The sequence below is a fragment of the Babylonia areolata genome, chromosome 4 (genome assembly GCF_041734735.1).
Source record: "Babylonia areolata isolate BAREFJ2019XMU chromosome 4, ASM4173473v1, whole genome shotgun sequence".
NCBI classification, from domain to species: Eukaryota; Metazoa; Mollusca; class Gastropoda; order Neogastropoda; family Buccinidae; genus Babylonia; species Babylonia areolata.
In genome coordinates, this window is record NC_134879.1 from 34259118 (window position 1) to 34281079 (window position 21962).

General features: G+C 45.9%; 1 protein-coding gene across 5 annotated transcripts in view; it reads right to left on the bottom strand.

Annotated features, from left to right (window-relative positions):
* The window catches only part of LOC143281103 (uncharacterized), a 129185-nt gene that overhangs the window by 41099 nt on the left and 66124 nt on the right, over positions 1–21962 (bottom strand). For all 5 annotated transcript variants that reach the window (XM_076586060.1, XM_076586059.1, XM_076586056.1 and 2 more), the window contains exons 5-6: positions 20089–20301; positions 15584–16118 (exon numbers count right to left, since the gene is read on the bottom strand). In XM_076586060.1, the coding sequence (XP_076442175.1) occupies positions 15584–16118; positions 20089–20301 (748 nt within the window). The remainder of the gene's footprint in view (positions 1–15583; positions 16119–20088; positions 20302–21962) is intronic.

Sequence of the window (21962 nt, forward strand, 5' to 3'; positions counted from 1 at the left end):
TTTTGTACGCGCGCACGCACAACTTTTTCCCCGCGCGCGCTCGCGCGCGTGTGTGTGTGCGCGCGCACGTGCATGCGTGTGTGTACGCGCGCGCATGCGTGTGTGTGTTTGTGTGCGCGAGCACTCGCCCCTCGTTTATTTATTTGATCACCTCGGTGTCATGAAGAAGAAAAACGGTGGTAGATTTCAAACAAGCAGCATCGGTTCGCCTCAACTGATCAAGTCATGCGCGGCAGATCTATGTAAATCCACATCGACACGGATGAGATTACAACAGGATTAGCTGCCTTTCTCTTTTCGGCCGCTCGGAGCCCACGCAGGGCAGGCAAACTTTTGATGGCGAGCAGCCAGCCATTCCAGCCAAACCGGCTGACTATCAAAGCACGGTAATCCCGCCACAGGTGTGTGCTCCGTCTCTGAATCAGCTGTTAGGGGCGTCACGCCACGCACAGCGGCCGGAAAGAAGACCTCCACTGCATGCTGGCCACTGCCTTTCTTTTGTGCTAATTTAGATGGTGACTGGTAAGAGTTGTAAGGGTATGTGGATCTAACAACGACAATAATGGTACTAGTACTACTGCTGCTGCTGCTGCTACAACTAATGAGGAAGATGGTGGTGCGAGTGAAGCAATTATACAGCGTCCACCTCCAATAATGATGACAATACCAACAATAACAAATACTACTACTACCAACAAAAACACAATACTACTACTAATGCTCATAACTGTGAAATGTTCATCAGTACAATATCCAAATTCAATCGAAGCTCAAGCAGTCCTACAACTGAGTGCAGCGCGTTTTGATTCAATAATCTGCTGGCAGCTTGCCATTCCTTTCAAGTGAAACACTGGTGAATGTAGAAGTGTGTGTGGCTGGCTGCCACTGTTAACCATTTCCTGTAATTAATTCGCAGACTATATGCTTCAGTTGCAGGCGCATACGCGTGGACAAACACACTATACACACGCACACGAAGTTAGATTGACATTTATATATAATTATTCAAATGGTACTGGTAGATTAAGGTAAATAAATGTTTACACAGGTAGACAGACATACAGATTATATATACAAAGATGGAATGACTACATAGACATAGATAGGTAGAGAAGACAGATGGATACTGACTGACTAGATAGAGAAACTGCCAGCCAGACACGGCAGATTAATAAACAGATCAACAAATATAAAGAGACAGAGACAGATACATAAAACGGACAAATGGACAGACAGACATGCATACATACAGATTTACTAGACAAAAAGTCCTGACAGTGTGGCTAAGTGGCAACTATTCGGCTGAGAACTTCCCCGGCCAGACCCCCTTCCCTGTCCCGGACGATCTATATCTACAGGAACTAAGTGTCGGAACGGGTCTCAGTTGACTGCTCGTTGCCATCAGCTGACGCCGTCAATGAGGGACTCACACTGACGGGTTTAGTTGTACAGGTCAATGGACTCTTGACTGCTCTGAACGACAAGGAAACCGCTCTGCTTCAACTAACACACTCTCGCCGGCTCCCATACCACTTTATTTGATTTGTGTGGTCTGTCTGCTGCATTCCTCACCCCATCCCCTTCCTCTCTTCCCTCCTTCCCCGGTTACGCCCAAAACGGGGACACGCTGACTTCAACAAATACGGGTCACACATACACACACCTCTGCACCGAACACAAACAATACCACTGACCAGCATACCAGGAAAGTGATTTAGCCTCAACAACCATGACAGAGTTACTCAACAAAACTGGCCGGGTAAAATTGCACTTTAACATCCTGAATTCAGGAATTTTGGATGCTAAAGTGTAATTCATTCCGTCCGACTTTAGAATCCTGAATTCAGCTCCTGGAATTTAGGATGCTGAAGTGCGACATTACCCAAGACTGATGTGGGTAGTGTCATGGAATAAAAACAAAAACAAAGAACAACAATCAAACAATTAATGTAAAAACACGCAGCAGTTCCCTACCGGAGGATACAACCGACGACGTCTGCATTCCACCCCGCGACAAGTCGCCGACAGACACAGAAAGCACTTTGCGGCGCATCCACCCTGGATAAGAAGAATAATGCAGCCCACCCAGAACTTCGGGGAAGGGAGGTGAGGGTGTGTGTGTGGGGGGGGGGGGGGGGGGGGGGGGGGGGGGGGGAGAAGGGGAGTGGGAGGGGGGGGGTGTGCAAGAACTTGGGGAAATCCCTCCTCGTAATCCACAGACCGGCACCAAATGTAGAAAAAAAAAACAAGAAAACAAGAAAAGAAAAAAATAAACCTGCTTGATGCCAAAAACCACCACTCCTTAGAGCAAGCAACACACTTGTTTTTGCCGCGTTGCCCCCCTACCCTTCACCGTTGCTGCAATGACTGTGTGCTGCTGGCAGGTTGTTGTATTGGCTGCTTCATACGGATGTCAAGAACGCTTCGAGGACGCGCAAGGCCGCTTAATTCTGTTCAGTTGCTGATCACACCACCGCACGGATTTGAAAATAAAACTTCTGCGGAAGGTAGGTTCGGTTCTCTCCGGGCCTCAAAATTCATAGACTAAAAACACAATAAATTTGTTTTAAACGTAAAACAATAAAACAACGCGCGTCCAGTTCTCTCACAGATCGGCGCACTGACAACTACGGAAATAACTGTTGGGAACTACCGGGGTACACAAAACACACGACACATAGTAACATACTGCTTGTCACTGCCAACACTGGGAGAGCTCAGTCATTGATGATAATTACGCAGCACAACACGGGCTGACCACGAAGGCCAGCAGTGAGTTAAACAAGCGTGGCAGCACACACAGTCACAGAGAGATTGGAGACACAGATCGTGATTTGTGTTGTAGGACGTACGGGCTTGTAGGGCTTATTCTAACAAACATCTCTCACTTTTTCTCTCTCTCTCTCTGACCCGCTGACGCCAGCATTGTACAGGCGATGTCTGACTAGCTGCAGAGAACAGTCTCCGGCCCGCCGCGACACAGGGCTTCCCTCATCCATCCCTACGTTGTGTGTGTGTGTGTGTGCGCGTGCAGTTAGGCTGGAAGCAGTCTGCTATGTCTGGCATGCCCCCAAAGTGACGAGTGGGGTGATTGCACGGCATCAGTGGTGGTGGTGGTGGTTGTCTACTTCTTCGTCTTGTGTGTGTGTGTGTGTGCGTGTGTGTGTGTGTGTGTGTGTGTGAGAGAGAGAGAGAGAGAGAGAGAGCTAGTTCATGCACAGGCCCGCGTATTATATGGTGGGCAGGTGACATCAGAGAGAGAGAGAGAGAAGACGAAAATAGAAATAAATCAGTCTCAGCTCCCCCTTTCTCCTACAACTCCAACCCTCTCCGTGCAATGCCCCAAAGCGCATATTATAACAACAGACACAATAACTATCCCTGACAAACACCCTCTTCATCATTTTGTGCGAGTCCCCCGATCTTGTTACAACAAATTGTGTACCACACACACACACTGACACACACACACACACACACGCGGAGCGCCATCACAACAACAAAAAGCACGACAGTGATGACAATGAATGATACTGGAGCAGCCTCCGATTGAAACACACACACACACACACACACACACACACTGTGAGACACACAAACAGTCACACGGCACACACACACATACACACACTGAGACCCAAACACATACACACATACTAAGTAACATAAACACCACACACTGTCACTGACACACACATACACAGAGTGACACAAACACCACACTCTGTCACACACACACACACACACACACACACAAGAAGCGACTTGTGGTAGTGACTGTACGGCTGCTGACGCCGTTCCCTTCGCCAAAAAAAGTCACCAGGGAACCTTGAGAGCCCCTGATGAGTCACGCCCCCTCCCCTCCCCCAGTCCCTCTCTCCCACAGGGGCAAAGGGACCACCTCTTTGTTTGGGACAGGCCCATGGCACTGTCCTCACCTCATCATACACGGTACAAAGACAGCGTTGCAACGATCGATGAGGATGCAGGCTTCAAAATATAATACCTTTACCATGTTCACCTAACAATACAAGCCCACGCATCACAAAGACACACACCAGAGCAAGCCTGTTCTCTCTCTCTCTCTCCCCCGACGCACACATACACAAACGCACACACACGCATACATTACAAACAGATATCCTCACACAAACAAGGAAAATGGTAAAGTGTGCATGTACATGCTCTTTCATAAATACACTTCTGGTGCTGAAATCTAAACATGTATCAGCTATACAAATGAAAAATGTGAAAATCGACAAAAGACAGAATGGTGATTATACACCTAGATACTGTTTTTCATGCAGTGAAATCGTTTTTCAGCATATTGTTAATAGCAGCAGGTATGGAAAATATGCAGTCTGAAGTCTGAATCCCGTCAGCAAGTATGTTGATCCATTAAGAAAAAAAGAAAAGAAAAAAAAAAAAAGGGGGACAAGGGCATCACCACTTTGGGACAGACCTCTGCGCGCGGGCCTTGTCCTCATCAAACACAGCACAAAGACTGCCACAGGACGATCGATGGAGTTGTAGGCTATGTGTCTACATAATATAAAAATTCATCATGCACGCCCAACAATACAAACCCAGGCAATCACACACACACACACACACACACACACACACACACGCGCGCACACACACACACGCACGCACGCACGCACACCGCATCAGTGTACACACCCACACCAAAGGACGCTTGTTCACTCTCACGCACACGCACACATACACACGCGCGCGCGCAAGCACACCGGCATTAACAGCCAATAGTGCCCACACAAACTTGGACAAGGGGATCACATCTTCAAGTTGTACGGGGCAGACCTGCTGCATCAGTACATGGCATTGTCCTCATCATACACAGTATAAAAACAACATTGGGACGATCGGTAAGGATGCAGGCTTTACAGTGTACCTCAAACAATAATTTATCATGCACACCCAACAATACAAGCCTACATATCATATCACACACGCAAACACGCGCGCGCGCGCGCTCGCGAAAAAAAAAAAAAATTTCTCTGTCAGTCTCTCTCACAAACGCACACCACACACAGACATTCACGCACACACAAACACACACACGAACACACACACATGTACGCACATACTTATACATACAAATGTCCCGATGCATGATTGCAAACTTGTCCAAAATTCCATAAACGTGAGAGGTCACTTTGGAGGAAAAAAGCAAAATAACTTGGCAAACAGGTTGGGATTCATCGTGACCTGACCTTTATAAACGTGTGAACAGACAGAAGTCTGTGCCTTCCCCATCTTATGTATCTGTGTTTGGGAGTGTGTGTGTGTGTGTGTGTGTGTGTGTGTGTGTGTGTGTGTGTGTGTGTGTGTTTGGATGTGTGTGTGTGTGTGTGTGTGCGCGTGCGTATGTGTTCCCGTGCAAGCATGCATGCCGTGCGTATGTGTGCACGCGCGCGCGCGCGCGCGCGCGTGTGTGTGTGTGTGTGTGTGTGTGTGTGTGTGTACAAGCGAGCACACGTGCGTGTCCGACGGAGTATGTATGCCCGCCACACGGAGTATACATTTTTCTACTTTACAAAAAGTGACACCGATTTTCTGCATAAGTATTTTAAGAAACCAAAAATAAACAAACAGAACAAAAAAGAGTGGAATAAAGAAAGAGGCAAAAAAACCAAAACCAAAACAAACCAAACCAAACCAAAACAAACAAAAAAACAACAACAAAAAACAAAACAACAACAACAAAAACAGGCGCTGAGGAATGCGAGCTTGGTTTATTTGTGTGCAGTTATTCACCAAACCACTCACCATTCCTGAAAACATCACTGTTATTATTTGTTGTTTTTTCTTCTCTCTCTCTCTCTGCCGTGCCAGCCACTTAAAAACCCTGCATCCTGCTTGCCTTCCCTCTTTCTCCGCCCCCTCCCCTTTCCCCAACACCCCCCTCTCCAAGTTTTCCGCTGTTTGATATAACCGTTCTTTGTGTGTGTGTGTGTGTGTGTGTGTGTGTGTGTGTGTGTGTGTGTGTGTGTGTGTGTGCTTGTGATGCGTGGAGAACGGCAGAACACTGACGCATTTCAAATACTATCTGTGACATGGAGACAGGTCTTTTCTAGGTCGTATCAAAGCGCTGACTGTACCACCACCGGTTAGTCTTCAACCCAACTGTCCATAAACCAACGGCTCTGCTAACGACTGAACACGAACAAGGTGTGCCACCATCACAACTCCTGGCAAAAAAAAACAACAACAGCCACTGCTGTTCAGAGCTCTTAAGTTTAACCCCTTGACCGCCGCCGGCTGCTGACAAGAAGTTCGTCAATGAAGGGCTGTCATCTCACAGAGATAAGACAGGACGTCAGGAACCAATCTTCAGTTGGTTTTCTTCCTCTTTGGATTCTGTTACCTTCCGTCAGAAAAAAAAGGAAAAAAAAAGAAAGAAAGAAAAAAAATCAGTCAAGCTATCAAAAAGTAAACACAAGGTAGGAATTGCGGTTGAATCTGATGCCATACTGATAGCTTACTATGTTTCAGCAGTCGAGGGGTTAATCAACGAACGAAACGAGACAGGCACACACTTCCGGCCAAAAACAAACACACACACACACACACACACAGAGCTTGCCAAGCGAGCGGATGCAGACCGCGCTAAAACGACTTCACACTGAACTTCTCTCTCAACTTTTGTTTCAACTGTTTTCCCCAGCACTCCAAGGTTGCTCAGGCCATTTCTCTTTGCTCGATAATGGCAATTTGGCCGAACAATTACTGCGTCTACCTCTTTTGTTTATTAGGGTGATCAAAATTTAATGTTGGGATTTCCAGGAACACTGCGGACATTATCTGCAGACTTGAAACACCGACCAGCGCTCTTTCTAGAGCTTGCTACTCAACCCTCTGACAACTGAAGGTGTCAGAAAGGTGTCATCCCGATTCGCCTATCACCGAATTGGTGATCCCTACTGATTCGTCTATTCCCAGTTCACCTGTGTACTCAGTTGCTGCGTGTGTGCGCGCGTGAGTGTCTGTGAGAGAGAGAGAGAGAGAGAGAGAGACCGGGATGGAGACTGCGGCTGAGTTGGCGAAACGGGAATGGCGGGTAGGCGAAACAGGGACAAAAGAGTCAAAGAAGCAATTTGGGGTGGCGGCGCGGTCAGAGCAGGCGAAACGGGAACAGGCGATTGGGGCCTGCTCCTTTAGAAGAGAGAAAGAACCACTGTGCTGCTGACTGAAGGTTAGAGATGGCAGGCAGACTATGTGTTTTGGGAAACGTGGCCTTTCCGCCTACGTCATCGATTAGATTACGTCCCTTGCCACACGCTGTTCAGATACATGGGCAGAGGGGCCTGTGGTATAGATTTGCAACCAAGTCGAATTTGCATCGGTTGTCTGTTGCGTGCGCGCGTGCGTGCGTGCGTGTGCGTGCGTGTGTGGCCGCGTGTGTGTGTGCGTGCGTGTAGGTGTGTAGACTATGTATGTGCGTGTGTGTGTGCGCGCGCATGTGTGTGTGTGTGTGTGTGTGTGTGTATGTGTATGGATGCGGAGAAGTGCCTGGTTGTGCTGCCACAGAAACAGCCAGGACATGAGCGTGCCAAAAAATCGACAAACAGGTCGAATGTTGCCGAAGTTCTAGTTGCCTTCTCTCTCTCTCTCTGTCTCTCTCCTCGTCCACAGGGGACCAAACTGCAGTCATGCCAGGCATAACACATGGCTCTTTCCATCAGAATTCAAATGGCCTCCAGTTGCTGTCTTCGTGGGGTTACTCCCCACCCTAACTTTTTTTTCCCTCTCAGTAATCCCTTTAAAAAATCGTTTTCAGACAGAAGAGTTCCTTTCCTGTACTTACTTTCATCGACTATCATGTACTTCTTTTTTTTTTTCTTTTGTTTTTTCGCGCGCACTGACGTGTGTGTGTGTGTTGGGGGGGGGGGGGATGATGCACCGCACATTGCAACACACTCATAACAAAACTTAAACCACCGAGCTCTAATTCAAAAACACAAAGGCTTTGTATCTAGAGCTTAATGGCTCCAACTCATCATTCACTAACCGAAGAGCTGTATAAAAACACACACACATACACATACACCCCCCCCTCCCCCCGCCCCGCCCCCTCTATCTATCCATCTAGCCACCTATCTATTGAGTCGCCAAGGTGGCCAAGCCTCACTCAGTCGTTTGTTGCAAACGCAGACTCTTTTCACGGTTCACCCGCTCGGCATGCACGTTCAGGTGTTCATTCTCAGAGCAATAAGGAGGGGGAGGGGGTGGTGGTGGGGGGGCGTGTAAAGGGTAAGGAGCCAGAAAGCGCGGCGGGGGTGGGGGAGAGGAGTGTTGGGGCATGTGGATACAGGATGGGGGTGGGGGTGGAGGTGGTCTCAGGTGAGAAGGTAGGTAGGGAAAGTTGTTCGGAGGGTGAGGTGGGGGGAGAAGGGAGGGAGAATAGGGGAATCGAGTTTAAGAGCCAGGTAAATCAGTTTCAGGGGGAAAAGTCGGCAATATGTATGTGTGTGTGTGTGTGTGTGTGTGTGTGTGTGTGTGTGTGTGCGCGCGTGTGTGCAAGCGCGTGCGTGCGTGCGTGTGTGTATGTGTGCGCGCGTGCGAGTGTGTGTGCAAACGTGTACATGCAAGCTAGCGTGTGTGTGTACATGTATGTATGTGTGTGTGTGTGTGTGTGTGTGTGTGTGTGTGTGTGTGTGTGTGCGCACGTGTGTATATGGGTGCATACGCTGACGTGTGTATGCGTGTCTGATGCGAGAAGGGAGTAGAGGTGAAAGTGGTGTGTGGATATATATAAATCTTGCCAGCCTAAAAGCCACCGACAAGCTGAGCATTCCTGTCTGGCAATGAAGCATTCACAACACCACGGGGGAGGAAGCGGCTGGGGCAGAATTTGAGTTTGCAGCCTTTGAAACCATCAATGAGAAGGAAAGTACCCCTTCAAACGAAAGGTGTATACCTCTACTGCATTGCTTTGAGCGTTTCTCAACTTGTGGGTAAGAAAATATGCACACAGTCACCACCTGACTGTAAAATAAAGAAGTAAAATAAAACAAATATAAAAATACAAACAAACTATAAAGAAGGAAAATAAAACAACTCTAAAAAATACATTAACTATATAGGTATGAAGAACAGCACACTACGAAGCGAGCAACAACAAAAGAAAAAGGGAAAATCAAGAAAATAAAACAAACTTCTGAAGCAAAAAGTTTCGTGTTTTGAAAGGTGTTTGCGTCTGATGATGTTTTCTGGGGTGTGTGGGTTGGAGGGAGGGAGGACGGGTGGGCGTTAGAGTGATTCCACTAATGTCAACTGAAGAATCTGTGAACATTTTTTTATGTTAAAAATTTCGATCAATATGTTCTATTGTGACTTGAAATACTTTCACCACTTATGAATAGGACTCTTCTGATATCGTTCTCTAGAATGTTCTGCATATCAATGAATTAATAAAATTAAAACCAAAAAACAACAAATCTATCTATGTAAATTTGGTTTCCTTTTCTTTGACAAAAATCTTTAATAATGGCATGAGTTAAACGTATGTCTATGAGCACAATTCTGTACCAACATCAATCATCCAAAGCATCAAATTCAAATGCTGAACTGCATGGAATCCTTCAGTTCTGCTTGGTCTGCGTTTACAGAACGCTGACTCACGATGCAGGAAAAAATAATAATAAAATAGAAATAAAAACAAAACATTCTAATTGGATAACATGCGCATGTTCTCTCTGCAGCTCCCTCGCTGCTTAAAAAACAAAACAAAACACACACACACACACTCACACACACAAACACAAAACAAAAAACCAGTGGCATGCTGAAAATGTCTGCAGGGGCAAGATAAGACATGCGGGAAGGAGGAATAGCGTAGAAGATAAAAGCGGACACGAGGCTTCTGAACACTGGTTCCAAGTCAACTCTGTTATCATGTACAATTGTAGGAGTGAAAAAAAAAGGGAGGGGGAAGGACTTGGGGGTGGTGGTGGGGGGGGGTGTTGGATGGAGGTTTCGGGGTGACGAGGAAACAACACACATGCGGATTTTACAACTCCTAAAGCCTCAGCAGGGCCTGAAGTAGAAAACGAACAAAAAAAAAAAAAAAAAAAAAAAAAAAAAAAAAAAAAAAAAAAAAAAGGAGGATGAAGAGAAAGAGTTAGAGGCAGAAAGAAATCTAACAGCACTTGAAGAAATCCAAGACGACGAGGAAGACAAAATAGAAGACGAATAAGATGAAGGAAGGAAGGAAGGAAGGAAGGAAGGAAGGAAGGAAGGAATGAGAAATAGACTGAACAGCAAACCAGCAAGATTGAACATCGCAAGAATATTCACTCGCGTCCATGGACATGAATGAAGACCCAACATCCTTCTACGGCGAACACTCAAAGACACTGTATCTGACGTGTGTGGGGACAAAAAAGTCGAACATTTTCATCTGTACACAATTCAGTGCAGAACTCAGGAGCCAAATACGTTCACAAAACACAGCCAAGCCAGTTGTAAAGAAAACATGTGAACAACAATGTCCCTGCAACACAGGTACATAAGGGAGGGAGAAAAACCCTCTCCGTCTACGTTCGCCGCGAACCTACGGAGGACGCATTTTGGGGAACTTAGTTCTGACACACACTCAAGAGTAAGTGGAATTGAGCTTAACGGCCTAGAGATGGCATAAAATTTAAGTTCAAATCTCAGTGAAAGTTTGCTAGATTTTTTGTTCTTCACTGACAAATCTCTTTTTAGCACCAATATAGTCCTTCCAATTACACTTGGATCGGACAAGCAGTTCTGCTAGCAGCAATGATTTTGCATGCATCGGCACTGATCTCTCGGACCTTTCAACTGCTTGTGAACATCTTGAAAGGTGTCTAGATAGGGGTGCGATAATGGTGGCCTCTGCTTGCGTGCCATTGTTACACAGGGCAGCCGTTAAAAGAAACGCCATTAACCCCTTGACTGCTGAACCTAGGTAAAATGAGGTAAATGTGACATGGGTTTTAAGTGCAGTTACTACTTTTTTGTGTGCCGATCGAAGTTATGATTGGCTGCTGAATAAAAGGAATCCCAAGACGAAGACATTCAGAGTGGTTTGTGACTTGTAAGCTCTTTCTTACCTCAGTGAGGTGAAAGCCTTTCAAACTCGTCAGCAGCAGTAAAGGGGTTAATGGGGGAAAAATGCATTCCGACCATTAACAACAGCTTCTGGGGTGCTCCTGTTTCCGTCAAACATGAGACCTGCCAGTCATTTAAAGCTGGAAATCACCATGGAAAGACACAATGGTGAAATTCCAAGAACTGGTATAAGGTGATTCTGTCCGCTCCACCCACCCACCCCCTTAAAAAAAAAAAAAAAAAAGATTTATGATCAAACCAGCCGTGAAATGGCCCCCAGCGATCGGCTGAGCTACAAGCAACATGATCTTATTTCCATGATCACTTGATCCTTTGTAAACCACGCGTGCTGGAATCCAGACGTTTGTTTTGTTTGGGTGGCACACTGCAATGAAGAATGACGCTTGCTGTCCCACATTCTACCGGGAGTAGGAAGGAACACACGGTTGCGTGGCTAGGTTTTCCCTTGCTGGAGGTTTCACCCCCTGTGTTTCGGGTTAAGCACGTGCGAAGGATACCGCAAGCAAACAGCTTCCTCGCCTCACCGTAACTGAGACAGGACGACTTCACCAGTCACGTCCGGGACAAACCCCAACAATGCAAACATCCGCTGTCTTCATCCAAACCCTGAATACTTTCAGCCAGGTTGTCCATGTACTAGTTTTCATGGAGTGAGCAGACTTGTGGATAGAAAGAGAGAGAATGTGTGTGTGTATGTGTGAGTGTATGCGCGCGCGTGCGCGTGTGGCAAGCGTGTATGAGCGATCGATCGAATCTCGAACTGCACACCGTGCGTGCATTGGCCACTCTCGCCCACTTTCGTGGCCACATACGAACCGCTGAGTGGCGAGTGCATTACCTTTGGCGTGGGTACCTTTCATGGTGTGATGAACCATACTGAGCCGCACGCTATCTCCTTCAAGGACTTCCAAGACTCCACGCGGACACACGGACCATTGAGTCCTCAGTCAACAGGGCCATATCCAAAGCAAACACCATCCACGTGTATCGGCAATCTTTGGAATGCAGTGCTTTGCCGTAGTTTGCTGACCTCGATCGTCACTGTGGCTGACATTAAGTTGTAGAGTTAGTTTCGTCGATCGTTTCAAGACTAACACTGCTGAGTCATGCTGAGTACACAAAACTCTGCAACTCCATTCTCTCTCTACTTTCTTTCTTTCATGTCTTATTTTTTGAAAATAATAAACATAACATGACATATGAAGATGATGGAATTTTAGAAGCGGTTTGAAAATCGGAAAAATACAGGTAAGAGATGAAGATTTTGGAATTAAAAAAAAAAGTTGTTTGAAAATAGAACATCAAGAACTATTGACACGTAAACTCACACACACACGAACACACACACACACACACACACACACACCTGCCGAACCCCTGTTGTCCTCCATGCATCGGCGAAAAATACTCATTTCTGAGTCACAATTTGGCCAACGTGACTCAACAGTTCCAAATCAACACTGAACTGGCCAGAAAGAACGACCAGTCACAAAATATTTCAGCATTTTATTTTCACCGAAACAAAGATACGCCATAATGATTTAACCCCAGATTCTTAGCAATGTTGACGCTCATTGGCGAAATGGCTGTTAGTTCCGGTTTGCGGTACCTGTCTCAACTGTGGATAATATAATGTTAACTTATCATTTTAACCCCTGATGTTTATTTCAAGCTTGGGTGTTATTTTCACTTGGTTGTTATATATACTTAGGATGTAGCTGCGGTTCACTAGGTGTGGCGCGCCTACACTGTTTGGAAATGAGAAGTTACTTGGCTGAGCTTCGTAGTGTCTCTTTCCTTTTCCCTCCTCAGTCTCTCTTTCTGTATCTCCATCTTTCTCACGGTGGAGATTCGAAATCTCACAATACTATCCCTCGCCCCCTCCCTAGCCCCCACCCCTCTCTCTCTCTTTCACTCACTTTTTCTGTTGGTGGAGCTTCACTGCTATATCCCCTCTCTCTCTCCCCCTCACACACACACACACACGAGGTGGCAGAGCACAATGTGCCGAGTTCCGAACATTACATACAACACTTTCAGTCCCGCCATCAACACCGCCGCTGCCCAAAATAGCTGCCTTCAAAAAAGACAGGTGCTTTGATGAGCTGATGAGCAAGCACGTTATCTGATGGAGCAGACTCTTTCTAGACTTCCCACACAACAGCAGTTCACGTGAGGCCCAAGCAGGTTTCTGGCTTTCACTCGACAAGCCCGTAACAACGATCATCAGATTCCCATCTCTGAGGTGTTTTATTTATTGCTGATGAGAAGACAGGGCAAGCAAGCGAGCGAGCGAGCGAGAGAGAGAGAAACACACACACATGAGGAGAACGGTTGGGGCGGTGTTGGCCACAGAACTAATCGATCACCACGCAGTAAAACAGCAAACACTAAACGAAAATAAAAAGTGTGCGCGCGAGTGTTTGTGCGTTTGTACACGTGCGTGCGTGCGCGCTCGTGTGTGGGTGGGAGGGTGGGGTGTTCGTGTGTGCATTTATTTTTGTCTGGCAAGTGTATGTTTAATTTTCTTGTAAAGCTGTTTGCGATGTTAGAATGCGCGATATAAACATACCATTATCATTATGTTACAAAAGCGGGCTCCCACATCAGATATGACCCACGATTAAATCGCTTATCCAGAAGCACGACGAATATAAGTTCGGGCCTTAGGGACCACCGATATGTATACCAGTGTCCATTCACCTCGATGTCATGGACCATACCTACGCCGACAGGGGTTCCACTTTCAGTGAGGGAAGGGAAGGGGTGAAGATGGGGGAGCAGGGGATGGGGCCGTCAAGTTGAGTTTAACGACCTGTTGGCTAATGCCCTGAAAGTCAAGCTGTTCAGAACTTTGTCTCGGTTCGCTGAAGGTTGCATTATTCGGCGAGTGGGAGTGTTTGTCCGGGTGGGAGGTCCATCTGGCGTTTCCAGGGACCGAGTTGTCCTGGCTGTCAAATGAGGGGCGACGTTACAAGGGCGGAAGGGTGGTTGTGAAGTCTGGACTTTTTTTTTCAGGTGGTGGTGGTTGTGGGAGTCTTGGCTGTCTGAAGACGGGTGAAGTCCTGGTTGGTCTTCTGGGATTTCGGGTGAATCTTGGTTGTCTAAAGAGGGGTGAATTTCTGACTGTTCTTCGGGTGTCCATGGAGTGGGAGGTGAGTGGTGGCGTTAGTGGGAGTCTTGGCTGTCTGAAAGCAAGGGTGAAGTCCGGGTTGTTCTGGCATTTCGGGGGAAGTCTCGGTTGCCTGTAGTTCTGGCATTCCGAAGGGAAGTCCTGGGAAATGGGGCCTTGCAATGGTGAGAAGCAGACAGGCCTTCACCTGTTCTCCCACTCCCCGTCACTGCAACTCTAGACATTCGACAAACACTTTCAACCTTGAACCGGACCCCACGCTGATGATATCTGAAGCATGGCTTGTCCAACCTGAACTGTCACTACAACATGCTCGAAATGGAAGGTTCCGGTATACCACTGGATCGCAGTGCCCCCCCCCCCCCCCCCCCCCCTCTCTCTCTCTTTCTCTGTCTACCTCTGTAGATTGTAAATAATCTTTAAAGTACATGTAAACAAGGAGGCGGCGCCTATCTTTCCCTCTCTGACACAACGATAATATTGTGTCAACAGGCTGATATACCGAATTAAGAGTTACCACATTTTCCCCACCCTCCTTCACGCTGGCTCTCACCGATGCTGCTCACACACAAACATACACGTAGTACGAGCACACACACACACACACACACACAAACAAACTGACCAACAATCCATAATTACTCCCTCCCTTAACCTTTCTCCCTCATCATATTCTTCTCCTCTAAAACCAAAAACGTGTACTAGGAGTAAAAAAATATATCTCAGCGTCCAAAACCACTTTCTCCAACACTGTCCTCTACCTTCCCACCAACATTACCCCAACCACATACCCCAAAAGCAAACGTGGAGTAGTGGCGCAGTGGTTACGAGTCAGTCCAGGAAGCGAAAAATCGGAGTATTCGTCGAATTTTCTACCACTCCACTGGCCACAGAGAAGTGGTTTGGAAGTCAGTCATTCGGGTGGGACGTCCCAACTACAACATGCGCTTAGCGCACGAATGATGGACGCCTAAAGGCAGCTGGTCTCTGACCGAAGATACGCATTATATTGACTGGTATGGATACATACACAGCGCCTTTCCTTGGTCAGAGACCAAGCTCTAAGAACTTAACAAACCCGGAGACATCTGCACAACAGGCTGCCAACCTGGGTGGAGTCGACTGACAGCTGCCTTTTGGCGCGCTCATCATTCGTTTCCTGTGTCATTCAGTTTCAGTCATACACACAGACACACGCACAAACACGCAAACACACGTAAACGCGCGCGCGCACACACACACACACACACCTATATTGGTGTATATGTAAGTCTCAATGTAAGTATAAAAGTATCAAAAAATAATCAAATCAAATCAACGACTCACCGGGCGGCAGAGGATGCTTGCTGTTGCGCGGTATCCTGTGCACGCTGCCCGTGCGGCTCAGGCTGTACTCCACCACCATCCGGCCCCCGCGCCCCGCCCCCTCATCGCCCCCGCACACCGCCCAGTCGTCCGCCGACACGAAGTAGTTGCTGCCGCTCTCCACCACCAGCTCCTCGTCGTCGTCGCCACCGTCGACGTTGTCGTCGAAGAGGTCCGAGGCCGCGCGTCGCGCCTGTTTCACTTTCTTCCTCGGCCACGTGTTTCTGCCCGGGCGGCTTTTCTGCTGGGGGTCCGCTTCTAGGGGCAGCTCGGGACACGTCTCTCGTTCTTGTTGCTGTTGATGTTGATGTCTTTCAAAGTCCTCCTCCACTTCCACCTCCACTTCCCTGGGGTCGGGTCTTTTGCGCTGGACCTCCACAAACTTGTCTTGTTCCCCTGGGGCGTGGTGGTGGTGGTGGTGGTGGTGGTGGTGGGGGCGGGGGCTAGCGCTGGCGTGGGTGCACGTGTGTTCGATCCTCTGCTCGGCAATACATCCCTGCCGGAAAGAAGGCAGATGAGGAAGAAGGCATGTTGAAGAGTGGGGTTGAGGTAAAGAGAGGGGGTTGGAGGGTGAGAGGGGGTTGGAGGGTGAGGGGGGTGTTAGGCACAGTGACACAGCCTCTGTCCATCGGCTCGGCCGCGCACAAGTCATTTCATTGGTCTCTGCTGGTTCAACCACCTCCTCCCACCCCCTACACCCTCTCACTCGCCTCCACCACGCACACTTACATATATGGAAATGCCCGGATTCTTTCATTACAAATCTGCACCCCCCCCCTCCCCACCTTTTAAGTTCTGTGCTAGAAACTGCCTCTTCTCTACAACTTTATTTCCGGCTTCCCCTAACGGTTCATCACCGAGAGACACCATGACCCTTTCCAGTTTAGCACTGTTCTCAATCTCTGCGGGGAAAAAAAATCTCCAAGCCGCCCATGAAGGGTTGACATTGTAGATGAGAATAAAACAAAAGATACTGACTTGAACAGAAAAGAAAGAAAAAATATCATGCTCAGATTGGGTGCATTAAGAGTATAAAGGCTAAGCATTGCGTGCAGTCGTGTCTTTATTTCCACCCCAAGTCCTTTAAAGTAAAAGTAAAATTTAAAAGTATGTGAAAGAAAATGTTGTCAATGGTTGCTCTGTCACTCTCACAAAACAGACACACACGTGTCAACTTCTAACAAGATCGTTTTTCTGTTTCTGTTGTGTGTACTTTTCTTTGCCTTTTCAATATAAGCGTTGAATTTCTTTATAGTTACTGCCTTCCACCCTCTGCAGACATTCACACTATGTTTCTCTCCTTCCCCTTGTCAATGACCGAAGAGGACCTAGTTCACGTATGCAATTTTTTTTTTTTAATGAAAATGCGTTTCAGGTACTGTATATAATCAGTACCAAATACATTTGAGACTGCTGTTTCACCACGTTTAATTGCACGCCACTAAAAAATTAATGGACAAAAATATACATAAGCTCTGGGCATTTTTGTAACTTTACATTTTGTAAATCGTTTTCATGTCTTCTTGGAATCTGGCAATACGGAAGTCATAAAACTGAGAAAAAAAAAGGTGTACACGAATGTATTGACATTCTCTCCAAACTAGGCAATACTCACACGGAAAACAACAACAACAAAAGACAAACATATTTTCATGCACGAAATCCACATTCACAGTAAACGCTATTTTCTTTCTTTTTTCTTTTCTTTTTTTTTCTATTTCTTAAATACTCTGATATATAAACCGAATACGCCGACACATAAACCGAAGAAGAGTTAGCTGATAAACCACAACCAACAACAACAACAACAACAACGACAAAGAAGAAAAAAGTAGGGGAAGACGGTTATGTCGAAGACTGATGTTGCTGAACAAAAACAAATATTTTAGTCTACGAATACAAATTCAAAAAAAGAAAAAAAAGGAGCCAACAGAAGTGGAGTAGACACTGGCCATACAAAGGCCAACTATTAAGGTAAGAATCACATCACGCACTCTACAAATAACATACACCATTTCTAACACACAGGCATTAATGCTTTTTATGACATGCCGCGCACTTATCCACGTCATCTTTCACATGCATCAATGGATCATTCACATGCACCAATGAATACTGTGTTGGTCATGCTTCCAATTTACCAGGGATAATAATAAAACATAGCTATTTTTCTCGATTTACCGATCACGAACAAAGTATGCAAAGAGGGCATGAAAGACCTCTTTTTTCTCCCATTCGTCTCAGCGTTGACGAATTAACATTTCGTAAACATTTAATCACCTCCCTTTAACGTTTTATTTGTCAGAATTAACTCCTATTCATATTAAATACCGGTGAATACGTAAGGCCCATCTGATCCAATACTGGTAGGATCTGTTTCAAGTACTATAATACTGGTATGAAGAAAAGAACATTTTCTACTTGTTTGACAGTGTAGAAGCCAATAAGCATACGATTCATTACCGGTTTGGGGAAAATACCCACGTTCAAATGTCAAACTCTGCTGAAACATTTGCAGAAAGTTGTGATTTTGTCCCATGTGTAACGTTCTCACACGGGCGATGGCTGGTGCTAAGAAAATATGCGTGCTCAAGAGCATGCTCGCACTTTCATGTGGCCATCTGAAATAGGGCTGATACATAGATTAACAAAGACAAGAGCTCTATCAAGCCTTTTCCATTCAGCAATTAAATGCCCTTGATCTTTATCTTTTACTCTGCTAACTCTGCCAAATGCTCCTGATTACTCTGCGTACAATGATATAATAATGGGGATGATCAGAAAGATCTCATTCATATCTGCCATCTGTTCAACTTTGGTTCTCATACTTAAACACAGCAGCCGAAAAAATGACAATGCTAACATTTCCTGTGGACACATGCACGCAAACAAACACACAACACGCATCTGATCATACTTACAAACAAGAGTCAAAAATCGATCATTAAAAGAAGATATATATAAATAAACTAAAGAGCCAACAAACAAGGAGTGTGTGAATGAAGGCTGACCCTCACCGAATACCTACCAGGGTCGGGTACCACGTTCTGCTGGTACCTGGGAAGTGTCCACAATGACGCAGCTTTCAAAGTAAAAGGAGCGGGGTGAGGGAGGGGGTCAAAAAACAAGAAGATTTACTGCAACACGCGTTCATAGTCGCCCAATATTTCCACTCCCAGTAATATATATATATATATAGATAGATAGATAGATAGATTGATAGATAGATATACATACATACATACATACACACTTTATCCTGCTGGTGCCAATTCTTCCCGTTCCAAAAGTAGCATATCCCATAGTCAGCACAAATATCAAGAGGAGTAGACAGAGAACACTAGGTTCACAAACTGATTGACAAACTTCAATGGGGGACATGCAATTGCGCGCACACACATACATACACTATTTTCATTAAATGCTCCAAAAGCCAAACGAAAAGATTTGAGCTAGGCATTTCAGACTGAACACCTATGACACCCTATGACACCTATATACAAAATAATTAACAGGTTTTCCATCATGCAAGGTAGTTTAGAGATGGACATGCGATTCATTCAATCTACAACGAACAAAATAAAACAAACAAAAACAGAGTTGTCTTTTGCTCTGTATAGAAAAGACTATTATGAACTTCGTCAAAACGTTGTCTGAAGTAATCCGATATTATAAATTTGTGTATTGTTCTCATTCCTTCTGTTTGTCACTCCAGTATCCGTTGTTGTCAACAGTCATGATATGAGTGTTTTCAAGCACACTGTAATCTTTTGGATTGCTGCTGCTGCACACTTTCCGTCCATTAGCCTTTTTTTTTTTCTTTGGCCTACCCCGACAACTGCGGTTGGTGTTAAACATTTGTTTCATACTGTATTGAAATACTTTTTCTCTGTATGAAATTCCGGCTGTTCTCCCCAGGTTGAGCGCGTGGCCAGCGCAGCACACCCTTTTATTCCTTCTTTATTTTTCTGTCCTCAAGCATATTTGTTTTACGATGCACACACAATCCCCCCCCCCCCCCCCCCCCCAACAAACCGACCCTTCATGCAACGTACACTTACACATTACATTTCATGACCACCATAACCACCCCTCCCCCCACCCCCAATCTCAACCCTCCTAAAACCAGCTGGTACAGGTGGCGACTCTTCTGTCCTCGTGGGTGGCGCTTCACGAGGGGCAGCCGCTGTAGTGATACATGTTTTTAATAACTTATTTCTTTTTTTTGTGTAACTTTAAAAAAAAATATATATGCTCTCTGTTTTACTCGTCAGAAGTGTTCATAATAATTTGTTTCTCTCCTGTGTGTGATTTTACTATGTAATTAATGTTGTTTGCCAAATTTTACCGTTCTGCTTGTAATCCACATACACGTATCACAGACTTCACCACGCCTTAAATTCCTCTTACTGAGTAATACTGAAGTCATTGCGATTCTGAATCTGATACCATTCTGGTTCTCTCACCTGACACTCCGCCATGGGGGGGTCGTCGTGTCCACATTCCCAGGTGGACGCCTCAGCCTCCATTATGCCCTTGCCGCTCACGTGGTGCTGCGGGGAGGCGGAGGAGGGGGAACGGGGAGGCGAGGAGTGGTGCAGGGAGAGGGGCAGGGGAGGGGTCTGGGGAGGGGGCGTGTCCCCGCACAGCTCCCCCTGCTCCATGTGGTACACCTTGGAATGTCCGACACCGTTAAGGCCAAAAGACAGACAGATCCGTGTGTGGCAAGCAGGTGAACAGTACAGTCATGACTATTTCATTGCACGATGATGATGATGATGATGTTGATGATGAGCAGGAGGAAGAGGAGGAGGAGAACGACGACGATAATGATATGGATACTTCCCTACCGCCTATCCTTGGTCTGAGACCAAGCTCTGAGCGCTTTCCCAAAACAGTCATTTGCAAAACAGGCTGCCTCCATGGAGAGAGCCGACTGACAAGTGCCTTTGGATGCTCATCATCTTTTTCCTGTGTCATTCGATCAGGTTTGTCATGCGCGCGCGCACACATACACACTAACATTTTACGTGTATGACCGTTCCCCCCACCCCCACCCCACTATGCAGGAAGCCATACTCCGTTTTTAGGGGGTGTGCATGTTGGTATATTCTTGTTTCTATTGCCCACCGAACACTGACATGGATCACAGGATCTTCAACGTGCGTATTTGATTTTCTGTGTGCGTATACGTATACACGAAGGGAGTTCAGACACTTGAAGGTCTGCACACATGTTGACCTGGGAGATCTGAAAGACCACCTTAATAATCCATCAAGTGCAACGGGGAACGAACTCGGAAAACCCGGGCGCTCTAATCATTTTGACCACCGCACCCGTCATTTGCTTACAATTTCGTTATGTACTGTGTGGCCTTGCCACATACAATGTCGCCATGTATGGCTTACTTTTTAAAAGCCCCTTTCGATTTTTCCATATGCTCCCATGGGGTCTTTTTGGACTAAATTTTGACTTGTATTTGTACATCGCTATCAGTATCAGACAGGGTAATAGTGTGGGGACGGAACCGACACAGCTCACAGAGAGAAGAAGACAAGACAAGGCAAGACAAGATAAAATTCTATATTTTCCGGAATAAGAGATTAGCAGTTATGTTCTTCTCTTTCATACTGTCCCTGCCCTGTACAGGGTCTATACTATTTATCAATTTAGAAAGAGATAGCGAACACAATATGGTGGTTGCCATTTCTTTTCTTCTTCTTCCTTTTAAACGTTATCAAACCCTCTGGGTACAGAATAAAACGAACGAGAGCAAAGTAAAACAGAGAAATCCAAAATATTCAGAACAGCAAAATATACAAAGCAAAATAAGCACATTTGCAGAAAATAATTAAACGCTCTTAAGCACAATGCAAATAGGACCTTCCAGACGCGCGATGTTTAGATTACAAATAATGCCTTACAAAAACGCAAACATACCACATATTGCTATGTAAATCCAATGTGCGCAGGAACTGACAGACAAAGAAAAACAAACGAGGTGTAAGCCTTCATGACTTAACGATTCCTATTGACATTGCCACCGACTACACCACTCCCCCTCACAAAGAAAATAGAAAAAAAAAGACCAAAAGTATAGTCGTCTGTTTCTTTTCCATGCAATCACTGCTCCTGCTGGCGCTTCTGACAAGAACGAGCGGGATATATGGATACCCTGTCGATTAAATTTGTCATAAATGATGTCTTTTTCGAGTGACCTGGATATTTTACTCTCAGTAAGAAAAAGAAAAAGATAAATGACTCATATTCTGGCCGTGAGCAATCACTGTGACGAGTCTCGTGAAGGTCAGATACGAATCCGAGCTCGATTGTCTTTTCG